At 47.0% G+C, this 12,962-nt stretch overlaps 1 protein-coding gene across 1 annotated transcript; it reads right to left on the bottom strand.

Annotated features, from left to right (window-relative positions):
• Window positions 1-3,478: 3,478 nt before the first annotated feature.
• Window positions 3,479-6,439, bottom strand: LOC130870932 (cytochrome c oxidase subunit 6A1, mitochondrial). Its single transcript, XM_057763904.1, has 3 exons — window positions 6,282-6,439; window positions 6,017-6,159; window positions 3,479-3,766 (listed from the first exon to the last, which is right to left on the bottom strand). The coding sequence occupies exons 1-3, from the start codon at window positions 6,385-6,387 to the stop codon at window positions 3,683-3,685; spliced, it is 333 nt and encodes a 110-aa protein (XP_057619887.1). The 5' UTR covers window positions 6,388-6,439; the 3' UTR covers window positions 3,479-3,682.
• Window positions 6,440-12,962: the final 6,523 nt, after the last annotated feature.

Below are 12,962 nucleotides of genomic sequence, written 5' to 3'. Positions count from 1 at the left end.
TCAGTGCCCCATTTTATAATTGGATTGATTAACCTTTTACGATCTAATTTCTTGAGTTCTTTATATATTTTGGTTATCAGACCTTTGTCAGTTGCGGGGTTGGTGAAGATCTTCCCCCAGTCAGTGGGTTGCCTTTCTGTCTTAGTGACAGTGTCCTTTGCTTTACTGAACCTGGGTCCTCCAGAGTAGCCAGTGCTCTTAACCTGAGCCATCTCTCCAGCTCTGATTTACAAACTTTTTTTTTTTTTTTCCAAGACAGGCTTTCTCTGTAGCTTTAGAGCCTGTCCTGGAACTAGCTTTTTTTTTTTTTTTTTTTTGTTTGTTTGTTTGTTTGTTTGTTTTTCGAGACAGGGTTTCTCTGTGGTTTTGGAGCCTGTCCTGGAACTAGCCTGTAGACCAGGCTGGTCTCGAACTCACAGAGATCCACCTGCCTCTGCCTCCCAAGTGCTGGGATTAAAGGCGTGCGCCACCACCGCCCGGCCTGGAACTAGCTCTTGTAGACCAGGCTGGCCTCGAACTCAGAGATCCACCTGCCTCTGCCTCCCAAGTGCTGGGATTAAAGGTGTGTGCCACCAAGGCCCGGCTCTGATTTACAAACCTTTTAAAAGACATTTTTTCCTGTATTTCTATTGCATTTTGTGTGTGCAAGTGTGCATGGATAGTCAGTTCTCTCTACCATGTGGGTCCTGGGAATCCAGCTCAGGCCATGTCTTGCCTTAACCAGCTGAGCCTTTTGTTTCTTCCTTGGTGCGTGGTTCACACAGTCCAGGCTGGCCTTGAATTCAGTGGATAATTGGGTATGACCTTGAACTCCTGAGCCTCCTGCCTCTATCTCCCACATACTGGGATTTAGTCAAACCCAAGACTTCATGCATGCAAGTATTTATCAACTGAGCTACACCCACAGACCATTTTTTTTTTTATTTTGCCCCCCTATTCATTTTCTGTGTGAATGAATACTTGGTTTCACATGCATGTATGTGCTTATTGGTTGTGAACCATTATGTGTGTGCTGAGAATTAAACCCAGGTCCTTTGCAAGAACAACAAACACTCTTAACCACTCTCTAGCATACACACACCCCTTTTGTTTCTTTGAGGCAAGGTTTCCTGTAGCCCAGGCTGGTTTCAAACTTGCCAAGTAGATGAACTCATGATCTTCCTGCCTCAACCTCCCAGCATAGGGATTACAGGTGTGGACCACCACACTGGTGCCTGGGCTGGCTACCTTTCTACTGCTGTGAAGAGATGTCATGTTTTTATGTGACTCAGTACCAGAGGGATTTTTGACTTATAAGATTTATTTATGGGGCTGGAGAGATGGCTCAGTGGTTAAGAGCATTGCCTGCTCTTCCAAAGGTCCTGAGTTCAATTCCCGGCAACCACATGGTGGCTCACAGCCATCTGTAATGATGTCTGGCGCCCTCTTCTGGCCTGCAGACATACACACAGACAGAATATTGTATAATAAATAAATATTTAAAAAAAAAAAGATTTATTTATTATGTATATAGTGATCTGCTGCATGCCAGAAGAGGGCACCAGAGCTTATTACAGATGGTTGTATGTGAGCCACTATGTGTCCTGGGAATTGAACTCAGGACCGCTGGAAGAACAGCCAATGCTCTTAACCTCTGAGCCATTTCTCCAGCCCTAGTTCCAGACAATTTAAGTCCATGATCGTCATGTCAGGAAGCATGGCAGCAGACAGGCAGGCATGAAGCTGGAGTAGAAACCGAGAACTTAGATCCCGATCCACAGGCAGAAGGTAGAAAGCTAACTGGGAATGGAGTGGTTTTTTGAAACCTCAGAGCCTGCCTGTTCCCAGTGACACACTCCCCAAGACCATGCCCCCGTCCCTTTCCTAACAGTTTCAACCAACTGGGGACCAAGGATTTAAGCATATGAGTCCATGGGCCATTCTCTTCCAACAACCACACTGGGGCAGCATTGTTTTATAGTTGACTCATGTATGCATGTGGATGTAGGCCAATATAGGAGTCAGTTCCGTCCTCCCAGTGCGTGGGTCCTGGGATGGAACTCAGTCGTCAGATTTGGCGAGACCTCTACTGCTGAACCGTCTCACTAGTTCTTGTTTAGTTTTTCCTCTTAAGACGAGTCTTGGACTGCAGCTTAGGGCTATAGCTTTGGGCTATGGCAGTCCTTTGGCATCAAACTCCTCTTCCTGAAGTCCTAGAAGTTATAAGCATGCACTACCATGGCCTTTTAGAATCTTTCTTGTTATTTTTTTGGAGGGGTGTGATGGTCATCATTTTCATCTTAGGTGAGAAGGACATTCAAATTCCTTAACTTTTTTTTGTGTGTGTGTGTGTGTGTGTGTGTTTTTCGAGACAGGGTTTCTCTGTAGTTTTGATGCCTGTCCCGGAACTAGCTCTTGTAGACCAGGCTGGCCTTGAACTCACGGAGATCTGCCTGCCTCTGCCTCCCGAGTGCTGGGATTAAAGGCGGTGGACAGGAACCAAAAATTATGGAGAAACCTTGTCTCTAAAAATCAAAAAGAATCAAAGAATATTTGAGATAGCCAGGTGGTGACACACCTTTAATCCCAGCACTCAAGAGGCAGAGACAGGTGGATGTCGGCAAGTGTGGGGCCAGCTTGGTCAGCAGAGCGAGTTCCAGGACAGACAAGGGCCAGAATTCTTGAAATAACAGCATGGTGGTGCACACCTTAATCTAGCTACTCATGATGGAAAGGCTAGAAAGCCTAGGAGTTCAAGACTGCCTAGGCAACATAACAAGACCCTGCCTTAAAAAGGGCAGCTGATAGCTTCCTTGCTTTATACCACAACCTAACAGGAGCATCTTAAACTAACAGATTATCCACCCTACCTGACTTCATCTTCTCCAGCTATGACTCCAGTTGTTTTAAAGGTCTTCACTTTTGACAGGCAGTTAATGGCTATGTCAGAGTCATTTTGTAACTACTGTTACTGCTGTTTTGTCTTTCCCCACCCCCCCACCCCCCCAGACAGGGTTCTCTGTGTAGCTGTCCTGGAACTCATTCTGTAGACCAGGCTGTCTTGGAACTCAGAGAAATCCACCTGCCTCTGTCTCCTGAATGCTGGGATTAAAGGTGTGTGTGCCACCATGCCTGACTGAGAAAAGAATCTTTACCCGAAGGTAGGAACTTGACTCCTTTGGTAGACTGAACAGGAGGGCACTAAGACCCAGGAGAGCTTGCATAAGCACAAGCACTTTATTGGGCTGTACAGCCTGAGCTGACCTGGAAGGTGCTATTTAGCCCACACAGTCTTTTAAGTTGTCACAGGCACCTGTTATAGGTGGTAAGCAGCAGCCATTCTATTGATCGTCAGTGTCTGTCGCAGAGCCCATCCCAATAGGTAGCTGCTCTGTGCTCGACTTTACCCATCCTAAGCACAGGAATTTTAAACAGTATTCAGTGGGCTAAACCAGATCTGAGCAGTGCCGACTTCTGGAAATAAACCAAGGCTGCAACATTCAGCTCATGAACAAGGTAACTTTAAGTTATTTATTTAGGCCATCTCCTCTTATAAGCAAAGGGATGGAAGATCAGTGTAATGGTCACTGTAGGATACAAGGAAGGATGAGCTTAGCGCCCCATGCGCTTTCATGGTCCACAAAGTAATGGTCCAAACCAGTGCTGTGGTCCCTTGCTGCCTGGGGGAAGGTCCAGGTTCTCTTTACTCATCTTCATAGCCAGTCGGAAGTGGGTTCACATGAGGGTTGTGGAAGAGGGTATGATTACCATCTCCCCAGGGGAAGGGCTGTGGAGTGAAGACGTCAATTAGATAATTCCAGAAAATGCTTATAAATAACTCGGCCACAAAACAGAGGATACATAAAATCAAAATGAAAATCTGCCCTTTACTGGCATAGTTTCAATTTCCCATAGCTTTTCCCCCTTAAACTTTATTTATTTATGTATGAATGCTCTGTCTTCATGCACACAGAAGAGAGAATCAGAATACAGATGGTTGTGAGCTGTTGTGTGGTCGCTGGGAACTGGGCTCAGGACCTCTGAAGAGCAGCCACTGCTCTTAACCTGAGCCAACTCTCCAGCCCTCAACTACCCCACAACTATTACTAGTTATCCAATTCTTCTCTAGATATTGTTCTTCATGCTACGTATTACGTAGTCACCCATTTCCACTATGTTCTATCTATAGGTGCTGTTTTTGCTATTATGGCTGGTTTGTACACTGATTCCCACTATTTACAGGATACACACTAGAACAAAGTGGGAGGGAGGCCCCTGAAGTAGATGGTAAGAAAAGCAAGCTCAAGACAGCTACTCGGCGAAGGAGAGACGGCTCAGCAGCATGTACTGTGCTACGCTTTTACAGCGCCCAAGCTTGGTTCCTAGCACCCATGTTAGGCAGCTAATAACTGTCTGTGCTCTAGTCCCAGGGGATCTGAAGCACTCTCTGGCTTCCCTGGGCCGCCACATGCACTCACACATAATTTAAAATAAAATAAATCTTTTTTTCTTTTTCTTTTTTTGAGACAGTTTCTCTGTTTAACAGCCCTAGCTGTCCTGGAACTCTCTTTTGTAGACCAGGCTGGCCTCGACCTCACAGAGCTCCGTCTGCCTCTGCCTTCTGAGTGCTGGGATTAAAGGTGTGCACCACCACATCCAGCTAACCTACTACTTTCTTTTAAAAACCAACTTATTTGTTTTGTGTATGAAGGCCATTGTCAGAAGGCAACTTGCAGGCGTAGATCTCGCCTTCTACAGAGTGGGTCCCAGGACTGAACTTGTGTGCTCAAGCTTGATAGCCTTTACCTGCTGAGCCATCCTTGGAGCACCAACTTCAAACAAACAAGTAAACAAAAACCCAGGGTTTCCTTATGTACCCAACCTGGAACTCTATAAGAACAGACTGGCCAAAAAAAGTACCATGATCCTCCTGCCTGAGTGCTGTGATTATCAGCATGCATGATTCTACCTATCATAATTTTTTTTTTTTTTTTTGAGACAAGGTCTCTCATGTGGCCCTAGCTGTCCTGGAAGTTGCTTGTAGACCAGAGCTCTACCTACTTCTGCTTCCCAAGTGCTGGGATTAAAGCCACTTTTAATTACCGAGTCATCTCTCCAGCCCCTTCCCACTATGTCTGAAAAGCATTGCTCTAGGTCAGTGGCTCACAATATTTTGGTTTTTTGAAACAGTCCTAGTTAGCCCAAACTAATCTCACTTTACAATGTAGCAGAGAATGGTCATGAGCCGACACCTCCCACGGACGGGATTACAGACTGAGCTACCACCCCGGCTCAAGGGGGCAGGATACGGAGAGGGGGTAGTACTGCCATCTAGTGGCAGAGGCCAAGGCAGGATGCTGTCAGATCTCCCGCCCCCACCAAAGTCTCACTAAATAGCTCTGGCTGCCCTGAGCTCACGAGGTAGATCAGACTGGCCTCGAACTCAAGAGATCCACCTGCTCTGCCTCCCAGTGCTGAGGCTGTGCGAGAGTGGGATCGAGGCTCAGGTTCTAAAATCCAACTCTAGAATCAGTTTCTGAGAGGCTAGTCCCATGTGAATAAGGTGACACGGTTCTTAGGGAACAAAGACGACACCCTTGTTACATCAAGTGACGGAGGGCAGATTACTGAACTGTCTATACGAACAGCCAAGATAATGACAGGCACTGTGAGAGACAAACCGGCAGTCGGGTCGCGAAGCACCTAGCATCACCCGGCATGCCAAACGCCCAATCTCCAATCCCCTTCAGCGCTTGCCACTTTATTATAAATGGCCACCTCAAACCTCCACGCTTTCATGCAAGAAAAGGCTGCTTCTAAACTGCACCAGAAGATGAGAGATGCCATAAATCGGGGAAAATGAAAACCTAGAGGCATTTACTGTGTGACCTTTAAGAAAACTGAGACGTGACCCACAGCTGGCTTCCCTTAAGCAAAACAAGAATAAAACGTCCTGTTTGCGCAGACAGACTGGTAGCCAAGATCCCAGAACCCCAAGAGCTGGGGAGTGGGCGGCAAAGGCGCAGGGCGTGCGTACCTTGGTCCTGATGCGGAGATGAGGATAGGCGACGAACTCGGGTCTCTCGTGCTCTCCGTGCTGCGACTTCAGGAAGACGTTGAGCATGCTCACTCCCACCCCGGGCAGCGCCACGAAGTAGGTGAGGGCCTTCCACATGCGAGCTGCGGCGGGGCCACAACGTCAGCCTCGGCCTCTCCCTCCCGCAAGGCCTCCCGCCAAGGTCACGGCCCCGCCACGTCGCCCGAGAGCCGCGGAGGCCCCACTCCCACCCGAGCCCCTGTACCTGAACCCTCCTCGCCGTGGGCGCCACTCGACATGGGCCGCCCCACCCGTGGGAGGGCCCGGCCCAGCAGCCCCGACACCCGAGACCCGCACACCGACGACACCATCTTGGAACTACACCGGCGCGCCGGAAGCGGAAGTAGGGAAAGGGCGAAAGGGGTGGGACAGAGTCGGCAAACGAAGTCTCCATTGGGCAACGCCTTCCCGACGCCGGCCAGGAACTGCGGTACCTGCGCACATCTGCCGTCCTGCGCACTCCGGCTTCCTGATCAGATCCTCCGGGCGGCCGGAGTGGGAGAGCGCATGCGTGCTGCATCTGCGCCCCGCCTCCCTCATGTCTGCTCCTGGGTGGACGTGTTCGCTGAATAGAGCTCCTGCGGAACTCGTGCGGCTTTATGTATTGTCGGAAACACCATTTTCTTTCCTCGCTGTCTTTTCATCCTTTCCCAAGGCACCCGACACCGTCGTCATTGTCTCTCTCACTCCTAAAGACAGTTATCACGGTCTTCTGTAACGCCCTATGCAGAGTGTAAAGTCCGTGATGCTTAGGTTTTGCCAGCGTTGCATTCTCAGAGTTATTTTCCTGGAATCGTGCCTAGGCACTCGTGCCTAGCAGGTGCTTAATACAATTTAATGAATGAACGTATGAATCCATGTTTTAACAAGTCAGTGGACAGCTCCTGTAACTAGGAATCCTGAACCCTGGAATTGGTGCCCGAAAATCTGGACTCTAATATCAACTCCATATCCTCAACGTTTGACCTCTGGTCGTTGCTTGTCATTCTCGTTCTCAGATTCCACCGACATCTGTTAGATTTTGTCTATATAATCTTTTTTTTTTTTTTGACAACTTTGATAGGGTAACTTTGATAACTTTGGCTATCCTAGAACTCGCGTTCTAGACCAGGCAGGCTGGCCTTGAGCTCACAGAGATCTGCCTACCTCTGCCTCCGACTGCTGGGATTAATGGTGTGCACCATCAACGCCTAGTGTCTATACAACTTTTTAATTCCTCCTTTCATCTTCTTTCTTATATTTGTCTAAAAGCCTTCTTAAAGATAAAAGTTAAAGAAGAAAAACCGGTTGTCAGGTGTGGTGGTGCACACCTTTAATACCAGCAGCTATGTGGAAGATGCAGATGGAATCAAATACTCTCTTCTGGCCTCCGTACACAACTCGGGAAACACTCATATAAATAAAGTAAAATATTCTCAAAGTGTAGTGTTACATTCTTTAAACCCCAGTTGCTCGGGAGGCAGAGGCAGGCAGATCTCTGAGATCAAGGCAGCCTGCTCTACCAGAGGAGTTCTGGGCTAGCCTAGTCTATAAAGCAAGCTTCAGGCTAGCTAGGGTTACACAATAGGACCTTGCTCAAATAAATAAAAAAAAATACATTTCAAAATGCATTCCCGGTTTAACAGGCAATGTCAAGGTGGAAAGTGACTACGCAGTATGTCTGGAGACCCCCGCCAGGGTCCTTATACTGCAGATTAAGAACTGGCAAAGCTAGGTGTAGTGGCTCACCCCTGAAATCCAGAAATCCAGGGCTGAGCAGGGGCCTCGTGGGTTCAGAGACTATTAAATAATCGCCTCATTTGCAAAACCTTGGATGACTAAATTTAGACAGCCAAGAAAAACAAAACTGTCAGTACAAAGACTGTGTAATCATTTGGTTTGGTTTTGAGACAGGGTTTCTCTGTGTAGCCTTGAGTGTCCTGGAACTCTCTCTGTAGACCAGGCTGCCCTAGAACTCACAGAACTCCATCTGCCTTTGCCTCCTAAATGCTGGAATTAAAGGTGTGCACCACCACCTGGCTTTTTTTTTTTTTAGACAGTGTCTTACTACGTAGCCCTGTCTGGCCTGGAACTTCTAATGTAGACCAGGCTGGCCTCAAACTCACAGAGATCCAACTGCCTCTGCCTCCCAAGTGCTGGGGTTAAATGCATACACCTCACACTTATCAAATGTGTGATATTTTGAGCACTTATCTTGTACTTAAATATATGTTAAGCGTTTTGTGTTTTATCTAATCATGTTTTAAAATTCCATCTTGTTTTAGGCAGGATCTCATATATCCAAGGCTAGCCTCAAGTTCACTCTGTAGCCAACCTTGAACTTTGATGCTCTCAGTCCACCTACCCTGCCTGCCCACCCAGATTTATTCAGTGCTGGGAATCAAACCTAGAATTTCAAGTATGGTAGGCAAGCTACCAAGTGGATCCCATTCCAGCCCATGCTATGCATTTTAGATAAACTGCTTTCCCCACATCAGGAAATGGTCACCCTATTCCTGTCACCCTTACTGTGATCCTTAGGCCTTCTCACTAATATTCCATCACCACCCATCTATTTAAAATCTTAGTGTGTGTATGTATGTGTACCTGCCTATCTGTATGTGCACCATGTGTGTGCAGTGCCCACAGTGGCCAGAAGGGGGCATCAGATACTCTGGAACTGCAGTTACAGGCTACTATAATCCACCCAATGTAAGTGCTAGTAACAGAACCTGGATCCCCTGCAAGAGCAGCAAGTGCTCTAAACTGCTGACCCATATTCTCAACCCTTTATTTTGGTTTAGACAGTCACTTTTGGTTTGGCTTGGTTGAGTTTTTTAGACAGTGTGTCATTCTGTAGTCCAGGCTGGCATGGAGCCCCTGGTGTGGCCAGGATGTCCTGGAACTAACTACGTAGCTCAAGTTGATCTTGAACTCATGATAATCTCCCTGCCTCAGCCTCTCAAGCACGAGGACCACAGGCAGGAGGCCCTGCAGTAACCGGCTATGTGGGTTTGCTGTCTTCGTTTTTGAGACAGAGCCTCACTATAGAGCCTGTAACTCATATTGCCTTCCAGGGGCCTGGATTGCATGTGTGTGCTGCTCATCTTCCCTGTCCTGGCCACCATCTTCTCAAGAGAGGCCTTCCTTGACCATCTTTAAGCAAAACAACTCCTGCTACACTGACATTCTATCTGCCCTCCAGTGCCTTATCTAGTCCATCACACTTACCGCCATCTGTTATATTAAATATTTATGGGATTAGTGTCTGCCTTCCTCGTTAAACATCATGGGGGCAGGGACTTGGTTTTGCCTACAGATGTGACCCCAGCACTTGTCCCACGACAGACCCTCACTGATTGCATTAATCCCCACCTGGATCCTGTTAGGTAATTGCTGTCCTTCAGATCCTGAAGTGGAGAGTCTGGGGTGTTCAGGGAAACCACCCCAGATGGCAGTCTTAGGTAAGCAGTGAACTCAGGGAGGCTGGGGCACCGCCTGTTCTCTTAGCCTCAGAGCTACACAGGCTTTGGATGTGGGATTCCCCTCTGAATGCTGTGACTACCATTGGTTAATAATGAAGCTGTTTGGGGGCCTGTGATAGGGTAGGACAGAGCTAGGTGGGGAAAACTAAACTGAATGCTGGGAGAAAGGAGGCAGAGTCAGGAGAAGCCATGGACTCACCATTGGAGACAGAGATGTGGAAACCTAGCTGGTAGGTCACGAGCCTCATGGTAAAATGTAAAATAATGGAAATGGGTTAAATTAAGATGTAAAAGCTAGCCAATAAGAAGCTAGAGCTAATAGACCAAGCAGTGATTTAATTATTAAAGTTTCTGTGTGGTTATTTCAAGCCCCCTCCCTACTACAGGCTTTGCTTTAGGGGGCAGAATAACAACTCCCAGGTGCTAACTTGGCCGAGCGCTTGCTGGGCTGATGTGCACATGGAGAGATTAGCAAAGTCAGTCATGGTTGCTCGCACCTACAGCCCCAGCACAGGGAGGCTGAGGCAGGAGGATGGACAGCTTAAGGGAAATATCAGTTAGTAGAGGCTAGGGAGGATGTGGGGGTCTCAGGGGAGGTGAGGGGGTAGATAAAGAGAGGTTGATAAGTGTACACCGTGTTCTCAAGTGGAAATACCACACTGAACCCTCCTAATAGGTGCAGTTAATGTTAGTCAATCAAAAATAACCATTTCAAAATCTTCTGATCTCTGCAGAAATATTTCAGGTCATCTTTGAGAATGGACCAGGCCACTAAATGTCTTCTCGGGACACTTCTGCACATGCTGCCTTTCATTGCTTTCTACTCCCTGGACCGACTAGCCTCTCTGTGCAGGGAACCTCCCAAGGCCATTGCCAGGCAGGATGTCATGGATCTGATGTCATCCTCTCGAGCAGCTGGTGATGTTTACACCCATGCTGGGGCCACTAAGTTGTCTCCTCTGTACTGCTTGCTAAACAAGGAACTGGTAGGTGAATAGCTCCACAGTGGGACAGCTCATGACGGTGGAAGAGGGTTTCCGGGTGGCCCTGGCTAAGAACAGAACTTGCTTAGGAGGAAACCATATCTGGGCATCCCGCCTGCTACTTCTCCTACAATTTCTCCCGGCTAAGAGCACTTTTTATTCCTGGGCCAATATATAGTTATCTACCAGGACACTAATTCTGGAAGGCACTGAGTCATCTTTCCAGCAGGCCTTCAGGGAAGCAAGGATGGTAGGACCATCACATTCATCTTTGTGTGACTGAACTGGGCACCGTGATTCTTTAGGGTCTCGATATCACCCTTTGGCTGCAGACCTCACCTCCGTCTAGAAGGAGGTGACATAAATGTGCTGGGTTCTACAGCACAGGACAACATGAATTGCTGATGGTAAGTTCGAGTCCCATGTCTGCCACTCAGCTATATAATCATCCATAAGTCACCTGTGAAAGCCCCACTTGTGAGCTGGGGTTATTCTGTGGACTTGGGATAGTAAATTTAGCTGGTGTTTATTAAACACTTACTATATAGCAGGTTCTTCGCAGGTACCGATTTCTTTGTTAAAACTTTTGACACAGGTGTTATACTGATCCATTCTGTAGATGAGGCAACTGAGGCCCAATGTGGTTAAGTCATTGGCCTAATAAAGCCAGTGTTCAAATCCAGAAGTTTGGCTCCAAAGTTTTCACTGGACCACTATGAAATGCTGCATTAAGGAGGTAGAGAGACGCTGGCTCGGCCATTAAGAGCACTTGTGCAATCCAAAGGACTGGAGTCTTAAAAAACAAGCCTGGTGTCCACAAAAACCTGCACCTGCACATGCAAGGGAGCTGAAGCCCTCTTTTACCTCCCAGCCAGCACGTACAGACACGAAAGCAGACACGTATACACACAGATAAATAATCTTTTAAAAATCTAGGCTGGCAAATGATTCAGGGGTAAGACACTTTCTGCCAAGCCTGATGACCTGAGTTTAATTATTAGGCCTCACACGGTAGAAAGAGAGAAATGATTCCTGAAGATTGTCCTCTGATCGCCTCACGCCTGCTGTGGATGTGTGTGCAAACAAATAAAAATGTGATTTTAGAGGCATCTTAAAGCAACACTACATCAGCCGGGCAGTGGTGGCGCACACCTTTAATCCCAGCACTCAGGTGCCAGAGGCAGGCGGAGCTCTATAAGTTTGAGACCAGCCTGGTCTACACAGCATGCAGTTAGGGATGAAGGTTCAGGGATGAAGCTGGATTTAGATCCTGGCTCTGCCGCTTTTGTTGACTGAATCTCTTTATTTTTCTGGGCCTCGGTTATTTTACATAATAAAAGCACCTGCTATTAGTGTTGTCCATAAGGCTCAATGTGATTTATGTAAAGCATTTAGTGTCTTACTCAGCAAATAACAGCAGTTATTATTAATTCTCTTTGTTATTGTTTAGTGGGGTTTTGTTTCTGTTTTGCCAGGAATTCACTATGTAGCTCTGGCTTTCCTGGAACTTGATATGTAAACCAGACTGTCTTCAAATCCAGAGACACACCTGCCTCTGCCTAGCAAGTGCTGGGTCTAAATGTTTGTGCTACCATGCCCCAATGGATACAGAAATCTCATTCTAGGCTTACCTAGAATTATTAAGAAATTCAGGTTGGTTTCTAATTTGCAGTGATCTTCCTGATTCAGCCTCCCGAGTAGCTGGCGATACAGACTCAAACTGTTAGTATTAATTATCCACAGTTACATTCAGTTAAGGCTGAACCAGGCCTGGGGATGTAGTTCAGTTGGAGTGCTTGCCCAGCATATAGGAAGCGCTGAGTTTGACCCTCCCATGCCTACTAAAACTGGGCGTTAGTTCACACCAGTAACCCCAGCACCAGGCGTGGATTCAGGAGGATCAGAAACTCAGTATCATCCTGGACTACATAGCTAGTTGGACCAGCCTAAATACATGAGAACCTGTCTCAAAAAGAAAAAGAAGCAAATACATGGTACGTGGAGATGCAGAATTCAGCTCTGAAGAGACGGCTTCCTAGTGTAGAGCCCTTGATGCTCCTACAGAGGATGAGGACCTAGACCCCACACGGTGAGTCAGAACCGTCCAGAATTCCAGTTCCAGGGGATCCGGTGACCTGTTTTGGCCTCATTGGGCACCAGGCATGCACATAGTACATAGACATACATGCAGGGAAACATTCATACAGATAAAATTAATAATAATAACAGCATGGTATATTGAAATACATTGTATACATCTCTACTGTACTGCATTTAAATGAAAATTTAAAAGATAAAGGCTGCCTACAAAATATCATGAATGGCTGCCTTCATTTTTGTAAAACAGATAGTGTAGCAGCTATGCGCACCTGCAATGGAAGATTACATTGGGGCTTTTCTTTTTAAATATTCTGCTATATATACTATTTGTGTTGTAAA

The sequence above is a fragment of the Chionomys nivalis genome, chromosome 3, assembly GCF_950005125.1.
Source record: "Chionomys nivalis chromosome 3, mChiNiv1.1, whole genome shotgun sequence".
Classification (NCBI taxonomy): Eukaryota; Metazoa; Chordata; class Mammalia; order Rodentia; family Cricetidae; genus Chionomys; species Chionomys nivalis.
Note: the sequence above shows the minus strand (reverse complement) of the source record. Positions and strands in the feature narration are given on the sequence as shown.